The sequence below is a fragment of the Cherax quadricarinatus genome, chromosome 23, assembly GCF_038502225.1.
Source record: "Cherax quadricarinatus isolate ZL_2023a chromosome 23, ASM3850222v1, whole genome shotgun sequence".
Classification (NCBI taxonomy): domain Eukaryota; kingdom Metazoa; phylum Arthropoda; class Malacostraca; order Decapoda; family Parastacidae; genus Cherax; species Cherax quadricarinatus.
In genome coordinates, this window is record NC_091314.1 from 10,424,241 (window position 1) to 10,444,862 (window position 20,622).

At 36.1% G+C, this 20,622-nt stretch overlaps 1 protein-coding gene across 25 annotated transcripts in view; it reads right to left on the reverse strand.

Moving 5' to 3' along the window:
* Positions 1-20,622, reverse strand: part of LOC128685599 (protein bric-a-brac 1-like) — a 518,998-nt gene that overhangs the window by 231,206 nt on the left and 267,170 nt on the right. Inside the window, exon 6 of one of the 25 annotated variants that reach the window (XM_070087913.1) lies at positions 14,098-18,641. The exons of the other annotated variants lie outside the window; for them this stretch is intronic. Coding sequence (XP_069944014.1) covers positions 18,342-18,641 — 300 coding nt within the window. The 3' untranslated portion in view covers positions 14,098-18,341. Of the gene's footprint in view, positions 1-14,097; positions 18,642-20,622 lie in introns of those variants that run through there. 25 annotated transcript variants of the gene reach the window in all.

A 20,622-nucleotide genomic window follows, 5' to 3' on the forward strand; every position in this document is an offset into this window, starting at 1 on the left:
TGCATGCCTTTTTCAGTTTGTGTGTATTAAAATTAACATTTCATGTGGTAAAAAAAAAATTTTTTCATACTTTTGGGCGTCTTGCACGGATTAATTTTATTTCCATTATTTCTTATGGGGAAAATTGATTCGCATAACGATTATTTCGCATAACGATGAGCCCTCTTGCACGGATTAAAATCGTTAACCGGGGGTCCACTGTACATTTATTTCACCTGACCAAGTGATCACTCACTACCTGCTCAGTTTGTGTTTTCACATTGTCTGAACTCTGTATCTCGTTCTCTCTCTTGTTTACTCTTTCGTTAACTAGTTGGCTCTCACTGACAATGGCGTTTAAGCTTAGATGTGATAAAAAGAGGAGTCATAAGCCTCTTGCTTTAAGTGCCATGTTAGAGGATGATGGTGTGCCATTCTGATTTTATTCAATAAACACCCAGCCACTCACCTCTCACACATTAATATTAACATTTTAAGGTAAGTAATAAGTGTACTCTGTGTGTATCTTACCTTTTATTGTGTTGTTAATGCCTATTTCTATTGCTAACTTAATATAAGTTAGCGTAAACTTGTTGTCTGGCATTTATTGCATATTTTATATGTGCTCTGATAATAATACTTGTGGACCTGTGTGGTAGCCAGGCGGAGGGACAACATTACATATTCTCTGGTCAGGCACCAGAGAAAATGTATATGTAGCTGTGTTTGGCCCAGCCACTTCGCTTTTGTTTACAATTTTCGGCACGAATTATTCATTACTTCTCCCTTCGTTTATGATGGCATCTGAAGGGAGTTGTTAAAAACAATTAAATTCAGTGAACAAGGTATGTCGATGCTAATAATATGTCTCTGGGCCACAGTGTAGGTAGCCGGCAGGTGTAGCCCAGGCTACACCTACTGGCTACCTACACTGACTTTCTACAAATAAATACTAGTCACCTCTCTTCCTACATTAAGACTACATATATTTTAAGGTAAATAATAAGTGTACTGTATGTGTATTTTAGCTCTATGGACTGTTTTAAATATCGTATATTAAGTATGAGATGGGGAGCCAGGGCTGCCTACACTTGACTTCCTACAGATAAGTACTACTCACATCTCGCCCTACATTAAGATTACAAATACTTTAAGATAAGTAATGAATGTACAGTGTATGTATTTTACTTTCTGTGTTTTTTAATGCCTAGTTCTATTACTAACTTAATATAATTTAGTGTAAACTTGTTGTCTGGCATTTATATGCATTTATAAATGGAAAAATGGCATTCTGCTTTCCGCGGATAGCCTGGAACCTAACCCGCCATATAAGTGGGGCCCTACTGTATATATAAACTGTTTGATCACCATGGGAGTCTCAGGAAAACCAACATGTAATAATAGCTTTGGTGGAGGCAGGTGATAGTTGTGAAACTGCCTGTCAAATGCTTGCACAGGTATTGTACAGGGTCACATTAACCATCCCCAAACAATTCTATATCAACAAGCAATAGAAAACTTGAATTATTTTTTTTGGTTTTGATAAATTACAAGGCTTAAAAGAGATTGGTTAGCTTATTTGCAGGAGTCTAATAAACATAACCATATTTTTTCCATATACTCTCCTGATCATTTCAGACAATTTTCTGACAAGATGCTGTTTTCAGGAATGTAGCTGTCTTAAACCTTTCAGGGTTTCAGCCATACTAGTACGGCTTACGCACCAGGGTTTTTGACGTACTAGTACGCCTAAATTCTAGCGCCCTCAAATCTAGTGAGAGAAAGCTGGTAGGCCTGCATATGAAAGAATGGGTCTATGTGGTCAGTGTGCGCAGTATAAAAAAAAATCCTGCAGCACACAGTGAGTAATGAGGAAAAAAAAACTTTGACCGCGTTTTTGGATTAAAACAGCAACTTTGCACTGTATTTTCGTATGATATTTATTGCTGTATTCTAGTTTTCCTGGTCTCATTTTATAGAATGGAAGACATATTACAGAAATTGAGATGATTTTGACTGGTTTTACAATGAAAAGTACCTTGAAATTGAGCTCAAAGTAGCAGAAATGTTCGATTTTTACCAAAGTTCAAAAGTAAACAAATCACGCTAAGCGTCCAATACATGTCAACTGGTGAGTCTAACATTCTTTCACAAGTGCCCCGATATTATTTATACCATTTTTACACTAATGCAGTAGTCTGCATAACAGTAAATCTTCTATTTTTTGTGAGAATAAAAATTCAAAGTGGAAAGCAAAAGAATGTAAGAGGGGCATGGGGACGTGACTAATGAACAGAGGAAATGTTATTTTAGTGCCAGGAATGTCTTTCTTGTTTATTCTGTACCCTATTTGGAAATTGGCATCTTCTGAAATTTGTGTGAAATTGGCAAAATTGCTAAATTCTGACCACTTTATTGGATAGTTGAAATCAGTAAATGGGTGGTTTCTTGTACTCACTCGATAGAAAAAATGGAGTTCTAGAGAAATAGTTATGATGTTTGTCGACTAGTACACTGGAAGTGGCCGAAAATAGGGCTCAAAGTGGGCAAAATCGGCGATGCATAAACATCGTCGAGACCGCTAACTTCGCGAGAGCATAATTCCATAAGTTTTCCATCAAATTTCATACTTTTGGTGTCATTATGATTGGGAAAAGATTCTCTATCTTTTCATAAGAAATCTTTTTTTTTTTTAAATTTGGGCGACCCTGAGAACAAGTCTGGGAGAGGGCCTGGGGACCCTGAAAGGGTTAATCGACTGTCTATTATACCAAGAAAGTCTAGGAACGAAGGGTGCTGGAAAATCAGTATTGTACCTGTAATATACTCTTTAACCCTTAAACTGTCCAAATGCATATCTACGTTCACTCGTGGAGCGCTCTTGAACATAGATCTACATCTTTTTACATAAGAAAGCATGTAAAATCGAACATAGATCAACGTTCGGAGCTCTACATTAGCGAACGTAGATCTATGTTTAGACAGCTTAAGGGTTAATAATTGATCTCCCTTACATGAGTAAATTTCTCATGTACAGTGGAACCTTGACTTACAAGTGTCCCAAGTACGAGTTTATTGAGATACGAGCCATTCCTGGGTCAATTTTTTGCTCTGAGTTACGAGGCAACATCTGAGTTACGAGCAAGCACCCCCTGCTTCTCCATCAATGCAAAACCTGGACACCTCGCTTGTTTATCTATGATTTCATGTGTTAATTCCAAGGAAATCATCCTCTTTTTCTTCTCAGCATTGTCCTTTATGCTTACTTTCTTAGGAGCCATACTTAGAAAAAAAATTTGACCAAATGACTGTCAAAAATGTTAGGAAAGCATGAGAGAACTGCTCCTACACAAGGTAAACAGTGCACTGAGTTGGCGGCATTCATTATAATAATAATAATAATAATAATAATAATTATGATTATTATTATCATTATTATTATTAATTTAGGTAACTAGAGAACAGATCCAATTCCCTAGATCAAGATCCTCTCACCAGCGTCAAGGTTCCTTGACGCTGGTGAGGGGCTCTTGATCTAGGGATTTGGATCTGTGCTCCAGTTACCTAAATAAATATATAATAATAATAATAATAATAATAATAATAATAAGGTAGTAGGTTGGTAGACAGCAACCACCCAGGGAGGTACTACCGTCCTGCCAAGTGAGTGTAAAACGAAGCCTGTGATTGTTTTACATGATGGTAGGATTGCTGATGTCTTTTGTCTGTCTCATAAATATGCAAGATTACAGGCATGTCTTGCTACTTCTACTTACACTTAGGTCACACTACACATACATGTACACATTTATTTATACACACTCATCTGAGTTTTCTTTGATTTTATCTTAATAGTTCTTGGTCTTATTAATTTTCCTTTTATATCCATGGGGAAGTGGAATAAGAATCTTTCCTCCGTAAGCCATGCGTGTTGTAAAAGTCAACTAAAATGCCGGGAACAATGGGCTAGTAACCCCTTTTCCTGTAAAGATTACTAAAAAGAATAAGAAGAAGAAAATTGTCAAAGTGGGAAGTCTGAATGTGCGTGGATGTTGTGCAGATGATAAGAAAGAGATGATTGTGGATGTTATGAATGAGAAGAAGCTGGATGTCCTGGCTTTAAGTGAAACAAAGCTGAAGGGGGTGGGAGAGTTTCAGTGGAGAGGAATAAATGGGATTAGGTCAGGGGTTTCAAATAGAGTTAGAGCTAAAGAAGGAGTAGCAATAATGTTGAAGGATAAGCTATGGCAGGAAAAGAGGGACTATAAATGTATTAATTCAAGGATTATGTGGAGTAAAATAAAGATTGGATGTGAAAAGTGGGTTATAATAAGCGTGTATGCACCTGGAGAAGAGAGAAGTGTAGAGGAGAGAGAGAGATTTTGGGAAATGTTGAGTGAATGCGTGGGGAGTTTTGAATCAAGTGTGAGAGTAATGGTGGTTGGGGATTTTAATGCTAAAGTGGGTAAAAATGTTATGGAGGGAGTAGTAGGTAAATTTGGGGTGCCAGGGGTAAATGTAAATGGGGAGCCTTTAATTGAGCTATGTGTAGAAAGAAATTTGGTAATAAGTAATACATATTTTATGAAAAAGAGGATAAATAAATATACAAGGTATGATGTAGCACGTAATGAAAGTAGTTTATTAGATTATGTATTGGTGGATAAAAGGTTGATGGGTAGGCTCCAGGATGTACATGTTTATAGAGGGGCAACTGATATATCGGATCATTATTTAGTTGTAGCTACAGTTAGAGTAAGAGGTAGATGGGAAAAGAGGAAGGTGGCAACAACAAGTAAGAGGGAGGTGAAAGTGTATAAACTAAGGGAGGAGGAAGTTCGGGTGAGATATAAGCGACTATTGGCAGAAAGGTGGGCTAGTGCAAAGATGAGTAGTGGGGGGGTTGAAGAGGGTTGGAATAGTTTTAAAAATGCAGTATTAGAATGTGGGGCAGAAGTTTGTGGTTATAGGAGGGTGGGGGCAGGAGGAAAGAGGAGTGATTGGTGGAATGATGAAGTAAAGGGTGTGATAAAAGAGAAAAAGGTAGCTTATGAGAGGTTTTTACAAAGCAGAAGTGTTATAAGAAGAGCAGAGTATATGGAGAGTAAAAGAAAGGTAAAGAGAGTGGTGAGAGAGTGCAAAAGGAGAGCAGATGATAGAGTGGGAGAGGCACTGTCAAGAAATTTTAATGAAAATAAGAAAAAATTTTGGAGTGAGTTAAACAAGTTAAGAAAGCCTAGGGAAAATATGGATTTGTCAGTTAAAAACAGAGTAGGGGAGTTAGTAGATGGGGAGATGGAGGTATTGGGTAGATGGCGAGAATATTTTGAGGAACTTTTAAATGTTAAGGAAGAAACAGAGGCAGTAATTTCATGCACTGGTCAGGGAGGTATACCATCTTTTAGGAGTGAAGAAGAGCAGAATGTAAGTGTGGGGGAGGTACGTGAGGCATTACGTAAAATGAAAGGGGGTAAAGCAGCTGGAACTGATGGGATCATGACAGAAATGTTAAAAGCAGGGGGGGATATAGTGTTGGAGTGGTTGGTACTTTTGTTTAATAAATGTATGAAAGAGGGGAAGGTACCTAGGGATTGGCAGAGAGCATGTATAGTCCCTTTATATAAAGGGAAAGGGGACAAAAGAGACTGTAAAAATTATAGAGGAATAAGCTTACTGAGTATACCAGGAAAAGTGTACGGTAGGGTTATAATTGAAAGAATTAGAGGTAAGACAGAATGTAGGATTGCGGATGAGCAAGGAGGTTTTAGAGTGGGTAGGGGATGTGTAGATCAGGTGTTTACATTGAAGCATATATGTGAACAGTATTTAGATAAAGATAGGGAAGTTTTTATTGCATTTATGGATTTAGAAAAGGCATATGATAGAGTGGATAGAGGAGCAATGTGGCAGATGTTGCAAGTATATGGAATAGGTGGTAAGTTATTAAATGCTGTAAAGAGTTTTTATGAGGATAGTGAGGCTCAGGTTAGGGTGTGTAGAAGAGAGGGAGACTACTTCCCGGTAAAAGTAGGTCTTAGACAGGGATGTGTAATGTCACCATGGTTGTTTAATATATTTATAGATGGGGTTGTAAAGGAAGTAAATGCTAGGGTGTTTGGGAGAGGGGTGGGATTAAATTATGGGGAATCAAATTCAAAATGGGAATTGACACAGTTACTTTTTGCTGATGATACTGTGCTTATGGGAGATTCTAAAGAAAAATTGCAAAGGTTAGTGGATGAGTTTGGGAATGTGTGTAAAGGTAGAAAGTTGAAAGTGAACATAGAAAAGAGTAAGGTGATGAGGGTGTCAAATGATTTAGATAAAGAAAAATTGGATATCAAATTGGGGAGGAGGAGTATGGAAGAAGTGAATGTTTTCAGATACTTGGGAGTTGACGTGTCGGCGGATGGATTTATGAAGGATGAGGTTAATCATAGAATTGATGAGGGAAAAAAGGTGAGTGGTGCGTTGAGGTATATGTGGAGTCAAAAAACGTTATCTATGGAGGCAAAGAAGGGAATGTATGAAAGTATAGTAGTACCAACACTCTTATATGGGTGTGAAGCTTGGGTGGTAAATGCAGCAGCGAGGAGACGGTTGGAGGCAGCGGAGATGTCCTGTTTAAGGGCAATGTGTGGTGTAAATATTATGCAGAAAATTCGGAGTGTGGAAATTAGGAGAAGGTGTGGAGTTAATAAAAGTATTAGTCAGAGGGCAGAAGAGGGGTTGTTGAGGTGGTTTGGTCATTTAGAGAGAATGGATCACAGTAGAATGACATGGAAAGCATATAAATCTATAGGGGAAGGAAGGCGGGGTAGGGGTCGTCCTCGAAAGGGTTGGAGAGAGGGGGTAAAGGAGGTTTTGTGGGTAAGGGGCTTGGACTTCCAGCAAGCGTGCGTGAGCGTGTTAGATAGGAGTGAATGGAGACGAATGGTACTTGGGACCTGACGATCTGTTGGAGTGTGAGCAGGGTAATATTTAGTGAAGGGATTCAGGGAAACCGGTTATTTTCATATAGTCGGACTTGAGTCCTGGAAATGGGAAGTACAATGCCTGCACTTTAAAGGAGGGGTTTGGGATATTGGCAGTTTGGAGGGATATGTTGTGTATCTTTATATGTTTATGCTTCTAGACTGTTGTATTCTGAGCACCTCTGCAAAAACAGTGATAATGTGCGAGTGTGGTGAAAGTGTTGAATGATGATGAAAGTATTTTCTTTTTGGGGATTTTCTTTCTTTTTTGGGTCACCCTGCCTCGGTGGGAGACGGCCGACTTGTTGAAAAAAAAAAAAAAAAAAAAAAATAATAATAATAATAATAATAATAATAATAATAATCTTTCTTTCTTTCAACACACTGGCCGTATCCCACCGAGGCGGGGTGGCCCAAAAGAAAAAACGAAAGTTAATAATAATAATAATAATAAAAATAATACAGGTCCGCCATCACAAATCCGGCAATCAGTTATTCAGCACTAATTTTGGCTAGCATAATTTCAAATTTCCAGAGTCGCCACACCAACCTGCTGGTACTGTTTGGTGGTGCTACTTGCTGCATAAGTTATTCCAATTTCTTTTTCTCCATTTATTGTTTTAACCTGCTTACTTTTAGCCCTAGCCATGGTTCCAATGAATAAAAGAAATGCTTCTCATTATGTAAAGCACCTACACAGTACATTATCCATTAAAGATAAGGTGGCTTTGAAGCCACTGTCGGTTGTCATGAACTCAGTCTCATGAAGCAGGAGAATATGCTTTATTATTACACTAATATCAACACTACAGCTTATTTGCCTATCACAATTGATCTAATATGACATAATAAACAATATAAATAACATAAAACATGTTAAATACTCCAGAATGAATAATATTTGGCATAACACCGAGCAGTTCGACAGAGTTACGAAGAGGATATGGTAAACAAATACCATTCTCCTATCCTTGTCTTGGGGGTTTATATTAGAGAAAACAGAGTGTAGCACAGGGCTATGATATACACTCGTACTCCACCATAAACATGAAACAAAAAAGTTATTTTCTCTCTATAGATTATCACACATAGCAGCATATGTGTAGAGAACCTAGGATAACTCCAAAAAAGTCAATGTGGCTTATTTTTAGTACCTGGCTTGGGTTAGCCATATATGATTTTTGGTAAATATTCGATTCCCAGCCAGGGTAGAAACATTAGGCGTGTTTCTTTACACCTGTTGTCTATGTTTACCCATCAGTAAATGGGTACCTGGGTGTTAGTCGACTAGTGTGGGTGTTATCCTGGGACACTGACCTAACTTTCTTGAAATACTCGGCATAACAAGTGCCTTTCTATACAGTAGTATGTCACTGATGTCAGCTAGGCCTGTATACCTTGTACATGTACGTGTGGTAAATAAAGATATTATTATTATCATTATTATTATTATTATTATTATTTTCTCAGTTGTTTGTTGGGTTATCTTATTCAAACTTGGGCAATGTATGATGGAAAGATACTTCTTCACGTACACCAAAAATGAACGAAATCAGACCATAAATAGCGGAGTTCCCTTCTCAACCATTAGCAGCCGCTTAGCGGTATATTTTTGTATGGTTGTCATGGTTATATTTTCATTTTTTTGGTCTCATTTGATAGAATGAAAGATACATTACAGAAATAGATATGATTTTGATTGCTTTCATGACGAAAAGTACCTTGAAATTGCGCTCACAGTAGCGAAAATGTTCTATTCTTTAGCGAAGCTCAAGAGTAAACAAATGACGTCACCGTCCAATACCTGTCTGCCTGCCAGTCTAAATTCTAGTACGGAGTCAAGAATGGATTGACATTATTTATACAATTATTACAATAATGCAGTAGTCTGCATAACAGTAAATCATCTATTTTTTTTTTGTGAATAAAAATTCCAAATGGTAAGCAAGAGTAACATAAGAGGGGCCTGTAGCCGTGACTAATGAACAGAGAAAATCTTATTTTAGTGCCAGGAATGTCTGCATTGTTTATTCTGGACCCTATTTTTTGAAATTGGCATCTGTTGAAATTTGTGTGAAATCGGCCAAATTGCCAATTTCTGACCACTTTATTGGGAAGTTGAAATAAGTGAATGGGCAGTTTCTTGTACTCAGTTGACAGACTAGAAGTAAATAAGTTTATTCAGGTATACACAAATACAGTTACATAGATTATCATACATAGCAGTGTATGTATAGAGAACCTAGGATAACCCAGAACAGTCAAAGTGACTTACTTCCAGTACCTGGCTTGGGCTTGCCATATATGATTTTTGGTAAATATTTTTTTTTCTCAGTTGTTTGTTGGGCTATCTCATTGAAACTTGGGCAATGTTTGATGGAAAGATGCTTCTCAACGTACAACAAAAATAAAAAAGACAGATGATAAATAAGGGAGTTCACTTCTCAGCCATTAGCCGTCTCTGCAGTATATTTTCGTATGGTTTTTATAGTTGTATTCTCACTTTTTGGACTCATTTGATAAAATGGAAGACATGTTACAGAAATAGACATGATTTTGATTGCTTTCATGACGAAAAGTACCTTGAAATTGAACTCAAAGTAGCGGAAATGTTCGATTTTTGCCAATGTTCAATGAACTGTGTAAGTCAAGTTGGTTAATTTTATTAAGTGTATTCTAACCTAACCACTCTGTAATTCAGCAAACTCAGTTATCTGGCACACTACAGGTCCCAATGATGCCGGATTTGTGGAGGGCCTGTAATAATAATAATAATAATAATAATAATAATAATAATAATAATAATAATAATAATAACACTTATTATTATTATAACGATAGAGCTTCAGTTCCCTAAATTAATAATAATAATAATAATAATACATGTTTTTTTTTTCCAACAAGTTGGCCGTCTCCCACCTAGGCAGGGTGACCCAAAAAAGAAAGAAAATCTCCAAAACAAAAATACTTTCATCATCATTCAACACTTTCACTTCACTCATACATAATCACTGAAACATAATACGTATGTAATAATAATTCAGAATGCTGCCCTTTGTTGGCACAGCTGATGTCAAAACATCCAGTAAGCAGTACACATGTTTACATCGCTGTAGGAGCAGTTCTCTCATGCTTGCTTGCATTTTTTTTTACAGTCATTTGGCCAAATTTCTTTTTTCTAACCATGGGTCCTTAGATAATTAAGTGCAAAGGACAGTGCTGAGAAGAAAAAGTCGATGATTTCCATGGACTTAGCCAGGCAATACAAGCTTAGTACATCTATGATATGTAGATACTAAAGCTGTATCAGTTATGTTCAGTGATTAACCCTTTCAGAGTCGAGAGGCCCTTTCCTAAACTCGTTCTCAGGGTCGAAAATTTTTCAGAAAAAAAAAAATTATTTTTTCATATGAAATGATAGAGAATCTTTTCCTGATCATAATGACACCAAAAGTATGAAATTTGATGGAAAACTTGCAGAATTATACTCTTGTGAGGTTAGAGGTCTCAACAATGTTTACGCATCGGCGATTTTGCCCACTTTGAGCCCTATTTTTGGCCAATTTCAGCGAACTAGTCGACAAAAATCATATCTATTTTGCTAGAACTCCATTTTTTCTATCGAATGAGCACAAGAAACCACCCATTTACCGATTTCAAGTATCCAATAAAGTGGTCAGAAATTGGCAATTTTGCCAATTTCACACAAATTTCAGAAGATGCCAATTTCCAAACAGGGTCCAGAATAAGCAAGAAAGACATTCCTTGCACTAAAATAACATTTTCTCTGTTCATTAGTCATGCCCCCAGGCCCCTCTTACATCTCTTTTGCTTTCCACTTTGAATTTTTATTCTCACAAAAAATAGAAGATTTACTGTTATGCAGAATACTGCATTGGTGTAGAAATGGTGTAAAAATGGTATAAATAATATTGGTGCAGTTGTGAAAGAATATTAGACTCACCGATTGACGTGTATTGGACACTTGGCATGATTTGTTTACTTCTGAAATTTGGTAAAAATCGAATATTTCTGCTATTTTGAGCTCAATTTCAAGGTACTTTTCATTATGAAACCAATCAAAATCATCTCAATTTCTGTAATATGTCTTTCATTCTATAAAATGAGACCAGGAAAGCTAGAATGCAACCATAAATATCATACGAAAATACACTGCAAAGTCGCTGTTTTAAACCAAAAACGCGGTCGGAGTTTTTTTTTCTCATGCACTGTGTGCTGGAGGATTTTTTTTTATACTGTGCACATTGGCCACATAGACCCATTCTTTCATATGTAGGCCTACCAGCTTTCTCTCACTAGATTTGAAGGCACTAGAATTTAGGTGTTCTAGTACGTCAATAACCCTGGTGCGTAAGCCGTACTAGTAAGTCAGAAACCCTGAAAGGGTTAAACAAAACAAATTGTATCAGTTAAGTTCAGCGATCAAACAAAACAATGTTGTTGTTGGAGGTTTACAGAGCCACTGACATATGCTGCAGCCTTAACCTCCCTCACCCTCAACATCCCCCACCATCTCTGCCCTTTCAGGGTTTCGGCTGTACTAGTACAGCTTACGCACCAGGGTTTTTGACGTACTAGCACGCCTAAATTCTAGCGCCCTCAAATCTAGTGAGAGAAAGCTGGAAAGCCTACATATGAAAGAATGGGTCTATGTGGTCAGTGTGCGTAGTATAAAAAAAAATCCTGCAGCACACAGTGCATAATGAGAAAAAAAAACTTTGACCGTGTTTTTAGATTAAAACAGCGACTTTGCACTGTATTTTCGTATGGGATTTATTGTTGTATTCTAGTTTTCCTGGTCTCATTTTATAGAATGGAAGACATATTACAGAAATTGAGATGATTTTGATTGTTTTTAATATGAAAAGTACCTTGAAATTGAGCTCAAACTAGCAGAAATATTTGATTTTTTCCAAAGTTCAAAAGTAAACAAATCATGCCAAGCGTCCAATACACGTCAACTGGTGAGTCTAATATTCTTTCACAGGTGTGCTGATATTATTTATACCATTTCTACACTAATGCAGTAGTCTGCATAACAGTAAATCTTCTATTTTTTGTAAGAATAAAAATTCAAAGTGGAAAGCCAAAGAAATATAAGAGGAGCCTGGGGATGTGACTAATGAACAGAGAACTTGTTATTTTAGTGCCAGGAATGTCTTTCTTGTTTATTCTGGACCCTGTTCGGAAATTGGCATCTTTTGAAATTTGTGTGAAATTGACAAAATTGCTAAATTCTGACCACTTTATGGATAGTTGAAATCAGTAAATGGGTGGTTTCTTGTACTCATTTGATAGAAAAAATGGAGTTCTAGCAAAATAGTTATGATTTTTGTTGACTAGTACACTGGAATTGGCCGAAAATAGGGCTCAGACTGGACAAAATAGCCGATGCGTAAACATCGTCGAGACCACTAACTTCGCAAGAGCATAATTCCGTAAGTTTTCCATCAAATTTCATACTTTTGGTGTCATTATGATCGGGAAAAGATTCTCTATCTTTTCATAAGATTTTTTTTTTTTTTAATTTGGGGACCCTGGGAACAAGTCTCAGAGAGGGCCTGGGAACCCTGAAAGGGTTAACAGATGCCCCTGAGTTTCCAATAATCTTATAGTTTGAAACCCTATGATAATTTCAAGAGATACTAAACTTTAAACTCTTTTGTTTGCATTTTCTTTTTCTTTTTTAAATTCTTGGCGCTTCACACTCGTTGCTCAGTTTTTCTCATTTTTATGTATAGATGGTCTTAGTTGAGGAGTTCGGCGCATCTGTAAAACAAGGAACTTAGGGACATCTGTAAAATAAGGAACTTTGAGGCATCTGTAAGACAATGCCCCTGAGTCCATTGTCTTACTGATGCCCCTGAGTCCATTGTCTTACAGATGCCCCCAAGTTCCTTGTTTTACAGATGTCCCTAAGTTCCTTGTTTTACAGATGTCCCTAAGTTCCTTGTTTTACAGATGCCCCTAACTCCTCAACTAAGACCATCTATACATAAAAATGAGGGAAACTGAGCAACGAGTGTGAAGCACCAAGAATTTAAAAAAAAAAAAGTAAAATGCAAACGAAAGAGTTTAAAGTTTTGCATCTCTTGAAATTATCATAGGGTTTCAAACTTTAAGATTATTTGAAACTCAATAACTTTTAGAACATTTTTAGCTCTGAGAATGTAAATTGCAGAGTAAAGTTGAATTAACACAAAATAAAATATTCCTTGATTTCACTAAAAAATCAAGAAAACTTTCTAAGTATCTACAGGCAGGTCCCACTCTACAACTTTTTGATAATGCAGAAGTTTTCAATTATACCCATTCTTTATTTATCCAGACTTCCTACAACAAATATTTTCATCATTCACTGTAAGTAATGTGCATACTGTATATGCATTTTTTTAGACCTAACTCTTGCTCATTTAATGCATTTGAAAGTGAAAAAAGGATATGTTCCCTTTTACAGTGATATTTGCTTTACTGAAGTATAGCCTGGAACCTAATCTGCTGAATAAATGGGACTCTTGTGTAGTGTAAAACAGTTCACCAATTTACTTGTGGGAAGAACTTTATTCCTCATATTACAGGTAGTGGATGCCTCACCCTGATGATGCTTTACCTTGTTTAATGTTTTCTTCTACTCTCCCTCATATGTCACCTTCTTGCCCACATAGAAAGTTATAATATATTCACTTATGAAATAAATCAAAATGAAATCATTAAGAATGCAATCATAAACATGTGAAATCATTTGGCAATCAGTGTTACTGTGATTAGCTGCTAACAAATATATCACAGGTGGTGATTATCCGAGACGTAGCTCAGCACACCGAGTCAAGCATGGTGGTGGACTGAACAGCTCTCCTGGTAAACACATGCCTCTTATGATTTTGTGGTCCTATATTAGTCCCATACTATCAATGTTTTCCCTAAGCTGTGTGCCATGGCATACAACAGCCAATCAAGTGCCATGCACTAAATATTCAGGAATATTCTCAGTAGTGGTGACCTTTGTTAAGCCATTAGTTTGCTTATATTTTGGTAGTACATTTATTTCTTCTTGCATAGTGCCTTCTGCTTCTTACATTCCTATGGGCAATGGTACTTGTATAATTATATAAATGCTATATAGTGAAGATAGTCTGTATATCTGTAGCACATATTACTGCCACTACATATATAGGTGGAAAAATTACAGGAAATATTGCATACCATAATTTGAAGGTACTAAGGTCAAAAGACCATGTACTTTCTTCCTTAAGGAAAATGAAATACAGCAGAACCTCCATATCTACTGATTCGGTATACACGGTTTCAGTTATCCACGGTTTACTGTGGCCCAAAAATATCAATTAATTTTGCATAATAATAGCCCCACAGCATAAAAGTAGAAAATCTGGCAGTTCTTCAAAGATTAAGAGAAACCATGAAGTGCTTCCCATCAGTGAAAAAGTGATAATTCTCCACTTAATGTGAATAATTTATCAATTAAACTTTATAATATGCATGTACATATAGGACCTATATATAGGGTTTGCTACTATCCACAGTCTTGGTATCCACGGCAGGTCCTTGGATCATATCTCCTGTGGATATGGAGTTCCAACTGTATACTATTATCCCTTATGTAGGTATCACCACATTTTATCCGACAAGTGTAGAGCTTGAACTTTTATAATCTGCAAAAAAAAAAAAAAAAAAAAAAAAAAATCCAAAATGGTCAATTATGCACTGTAGCCCGGATAAACATACACTGTATGTATAGAAAGTTACTATTAGTTCCTCTACCATTATAGTCTTTAAATACTACAGTTTAAAGCCCTAATATCTATGCGTGTGTATTATTATATAAAATACTGTAATGGTAACTAAACCTGGATTGTGTGTTCATTAACCCTTTCACTGTTGTAACTCCCAAAATAAAAAAATGTTGACAATGTTGCAATTTAAAAAAAAAAATCATCATTTTGAGAAATGGTAGAGAATTTTATTCTGAAGGTTGAGAAATGTGAAATCTGATGAAGGTTCTGAAATCTGATGAAGGTTCTGAAATGTGAAATCTGATGAAAAACTAACGAAATTACGCAGCCACAAAGCTGGCAGTCTAGGCGAAATTTACACGGCAGCGATTTCACCCACTGTGAGCCTTATTTGAAGCCATTTATAATGCTCAATTCCACCTAATTCCTAGCAATTCTCACAGTATGCCTTCTGTTTTATTAACTGAGCACAAAAAACTGCCTATTCAATTATCAAAACCACACTACGTACAATGTGAACAGACGACTGTAATTTGGTAAATTTTACACAAAATTAAAAAAAAATCCAAAATAAACACTGTAGACATTCCAGTCACTAAAGCAACCTTACCTCTGTTCATTAATCGTGTCCCAAGACCTCTCCTATATAACACTTGCCCTCTATTTTGAATCCATGATCACACAAAAAATTGAACTTTTACCATATTTCTCAGATAATAAAATAAAACAAAGAATGATTAGCTGTAGCTTAGTTCGTCCCAATAATTGAAGTAGACCTAGTAAAAACCCATAAAACAGACCAGGGTGCAAGGAGAGGAGCCCCCTACCCTTCCTCAGGAAAAACCAACAAAAATCAATATTTCTGTCAATTTGAACCCTAATTCAAGCTATTTCCAGTCTGACTAAAATCATGTCAATTTCACTAGTCCGTCATCCTTTCTATCAACTGACAAAGAAATGGCCAATTAAACCACAGAAAACCTCAAATTTATTATTTCAAACCAAACGTAGGGTCAGAGTTTTACCTTTCTCATCATGCACTTCATGGGGCAGAATTTTTTTTATATACTGTGCACATTCACCATATAGAGACATTCTCATGTCTTTGCAAAAATTTGTTGCTCACAGCATATTTGAGGGCACTATGCTTAATCATTTGAGGGTCCATGCCATTATTCTAAGGGTTTGAAGCCTGGGTCAGTGCCGTTGTTCTATGGCGTGAGCTCAGCTCACTCAGATAAGCTGTAAGCTTATGAGATATGAGAGAATGGGTCTATGTGGTAAGTGTGCACCATATTAAAAAAATCTTGCAGCATGCAGTGAATGAGAAAAAATGTGACCAATTTTTTGGGGTTTAATTAAAACTGCAACTATTTTTGTGGTTATATTAATGGTTTCTTGGTCTCATTTGATAGAATGGAAGATAAATTACAGAAATAGAGATGATTTTGATTGGTTTTAGGACTGAAAATAGCTGCAAATTGAGTTCAAAGTAGGGGAAACGTTCAATTTTTGCCGATGTTCAAGAGTAGACAAATCACATGTCCAATACACGTCAACTGGTGGGTCTAATAAGCGCTGATGAAGGCACTGATATTATTTATTCAATTATTACAATATTGCATAACAGTAAATTTTTTTTGTGTGTGAATAAAAAATCAAAATGGAATTTATGTGTAAAGCCTGGAAACATAACTAATGAACAGAGGAAATGTTATTTTAGTGCCAGGAATGCCTGCATTGTTTATTCTGGACCCTATTTTGAAATTTGTGTGAAATCGGACAAATTACCAATTTCTGATCACTTTATTGGGTAACTGAATTAGTTGAACGAGAGGTTTTTGTGCTCATTTGCTAAAATGGAAGACATACTAGCAAAATAGCCAAGAATTTGGTCAACTGGACCAATGTAATTGGTGTAAAATCATTGGCAAAATCATCGATGTGTAAATGTTGCTTATGTAAATTTTGTACTTTTTGTTTTATTACCTTCAGAAAAAGATTCTCTATCATTTCATAAGAATAAAATAATTTTTTTTTTAAATTCTTGGACTCTGTGGACAAGTCTCAGATCAGGGGTCTAGATCCTCAAAGGGTTAAAATGTAGATCTGCATGAGTAACACTGACATAGATCTCTGTAGGAAACAGTGAAAAGGTTAAGACATTGCATTTGCATTTTCAGTGCAATACAAAGAAATTTCATTATTTAAAATTAAAATAAAATAATGTACAGAATATTATTTTTTTAAAATACAGCTAAGCATAAGTAGAGTGCTTGGGATTAAGTTATGTTTGGGTTACCTATCATTCCACACTACTGATCATCACTAATATGTTATATATAGTGGCACCTCGAGTTTTGAACAGCTCCCAACTCAAACAGTTATGTAAGTGTATTTATGTAAGTGCTTTTGTACGTGTATTTTTAGGGGTCTCAAATGGATTAATCTAATTTACATTATTCCTTATGGGAACAAATTCGTTTGGTATCGGCACTCGAACAGCCTTCTGGAACGAATTAAGTTTGTAACTCAAGGTACCACTGTATATAGTAACATCATAGCACACAATAAGTAGAGAAAACAGTATTTAAATAGTATACAGCTGCTTTAACAAGTAATGATGTGAGTCATCACTTGCAAAGTACAACATACAAAAGATGACACAAGAGTCAAGTTGTTTGAAGGGTGTCAGCAAGTCTAAACAATTGATAATTTTCCTAATTACTGATTATGACAATTTTTGTCACATTTTCTAGACAGCTGATAAATCCAAACAACTGATCACTGGTTTGCTAAAGATTTATTATACATAGGTAAGACTTTGAAAAGGACATTAAATGAATTAATGCTGTGGGTATGCACTTGTCTGAACCACAGTAGTATACATACATATGTTATTGAGTGAACCATACACTAACTGTACAAAACAAACTACTATAATAGCCCACATTGTAAGGCAAAAGAAATTGAAAATATTTCCAGTCTAGTTAAAGACTCTTTTCATGCATCTATAAAAAAGTCTCTTATAAGATCAAAAACATTTGCAATATCCCTTACTTTGTAATGGGGTTATTCCAATACATATTTCTAAGTAATGCCAAAACGTTCTTCAAGGTTATAAGAAAATAAGTGGGCTCTATATAATTTGATATACAAACTTATGATACTTAAAAATAAACATATAACAAGCAATTAACTTTCTTCAAAGATGAAAGAAACACATGAATGACCACAAAAAAAATATAAACAACAGTGCAGTGAAAGAAACATTAAAGAAAGAACATTAAAAAAGAAAGTATGGTACTGAAAACCACACCAAAAGTGGAAGTATGCAAGTGATTTTTAAACTATTAATGTGCAGTTAGAGCTTACTTATCATAAAGAAAAACTAGCTAGTGGTTAAGAATTTTTACTCTAAAGAAATTATTGGAAAAAAATAATATGGAGAGAGAACTATTAAGTACAATGACCTGGAAAATACTTGAAGATAAAACTTATGAAGAAAGACTGATGTGTGAAGCATTATACAAGACATGGAAATGCTATATGAACTTAGCTAGACAAAACATTATCTTCATAAGATAATAAGATCCAAATGTATTGCAATATCTGTTCACTTTTGACTTTCCTTAGTATCTTCAGAATGGTGTCTATTTATGTGAGTCCTTAAGTTTCCCTTCTGAGCTGAGCGGTAAGGACAGTGAGCACAAGCAAAAGGCTTCTCTCCAGTATGAGTTCTTGTGTGGTTCAATAGATTTGTAGAAGTAGTGCTGAAATAGTTGCAGTACTTGCACTCAAATTTCTTGACTCCACCACACCATACGTTGGGGAGAAATTTATAATTCTTCGGGAATATACTGAAAATACTTGGTCTCCTCCAGCGTTTCTTCTTCCCGGTGTTGACCTGCACTCCCTGTTGGAGGATGCCCAGCTCTCAAAATTCTCATTCAAGCCATTTTATCATCAAAATTAAAATAGGGTATGACAATAAACAATTTCCTTAAAGTTTAACCATTAGAATTTGGAGTCTAAGGAAAAATATAATATCAACTGTTTCTAAACATCTGACTGTCATGGATAAGACACCCCTGATAATTACAACTGAAGAAACAAAATAAACAAATACAGATGGCATGTTAAAAGAATAAGTGGAAAAACTAAAAAAGAACAATAGTATATGAAAAAAAAACAGAAAATAATCTTATTACCGAAGACAATTTAGCAGATACAGTACGTACATATATACATATACTACAAATCAAGAGGATCCAAACTAATATAATTATTGAGGAGGGAAGTGAAAGATGTTGCTTACTAATATAAACTGCAAATCTATACTAAAAATTACTATAATAAACTAATGCACTACATGAACAAATAAATAACCTAGTACATAAACTAATTACTACAAGGGCCCAACAAATAAAATTAACTACTTCTAGAACCTAATACATGAAATAACTTCTACAAGAATACACAAAATTATTACAGGAACCTAAGAAATATAATAACTACAGAGCTACAAAACATAATACATAACTTAAACTAGAACTTTGCACACAAAATTACTAGACGAGCATAACAAGTCAGTGTGTAGTAAAATAATGCAAACTCTAATTTACTTGCTACAAGACAAAGAAAGGAATACTCTCTCATTAATGTGCAAAGTGTGTGTAGTGCGTATATGTGTACATATACTCGCCTATATGTACTCACCTACTGGTGGTTGCAAGGATCAAGTCTCAGCCCATGGCCCTACCTCTTTCTTTACTTTGCAACTCGCTGGCTTTACTACCTCTTAACCTCATGGGGCCTGTCATACACATATTTAAAGGCATGTATGAAGCCTACCTCCACTACTACTTTATTCAGGTCATTCCATTTGGTGACTAACCCCAGACTGAAGAGATACTTCCTGACTTCCCTGTGACTCTTCTAGCCTTAATTTTTTCAACAGTACTCTCATGCATCTGTTTCATGCCTCTTGAACAGTCTATCTTTGTTCGACCTATCAAGCTATCCTGAATATTTTGAATGTCACTATCATGTCTCCTCTGGTTCCTTTATCCTATAATGTCATCAGGTTCAGTTCCTTTAGTTTCTCTCCATTCCTCATTCCCCTTACCTCTGTGACTAGTCTCATTGCATACCTCTGCTCTTTCTTAGCATGCTTTATCAGATGAGGGTTCCATGCTGGTGCTGCAAACATTATGTTGGACCTTGTGTGTTGTATATAGGGTCACAAATGACTTTGCTGAAATTCCTGAAAGCTGGTCTTAGATTTGCCAAAATGAGCATTCATTGCAGAAGCTATTCAGTCAATATGTGTGTGTGTCCGAGACTGCTTTTTTTATTATGCTGTGGTCTGTTATGTCCTGGCTTTCTATTTGCTGTTCATTGTGAGGTCAGAGGTGAGGCTGGGGAAGAGGTCAGGTTTATGATTGTGGATGGGAGGGGGAGGGGAAAAGGGAGTGGGAGTATTGTTACTATGGGGAAGTGAAGATAGACCTAGAGTTGGACCTGCTAGTAGATGGTGAGCCTTGGGACTTCTGAAAACTGAGCATTCCCACCTCTTGCCACCCTCTCTGCTTCTCTTTCCAATAAGTGACAACTTTTTATGTGCTCCTCAATTGTTTCCTCTCCATTTGCATTTCTTCAGTCCAAGGTATACACAATGATACCTCTTATTCCTCAAGAACCCTTTCTCCTCACCTTTTCAGGGTTTTCGATGTACTAGTACGGCTTACGCACCAGGGTTATTGACGTACTAGAACGCCTAAATTCTAGCGCCTTCAAATCTAGCGAGAGAAAGCTGGTAGGCCTACATATGAAAGAATGGGTCTATGTGGTCAGTGTGCGCAGTATAAAAAAAAAAAATCCTACAGCACACAGTG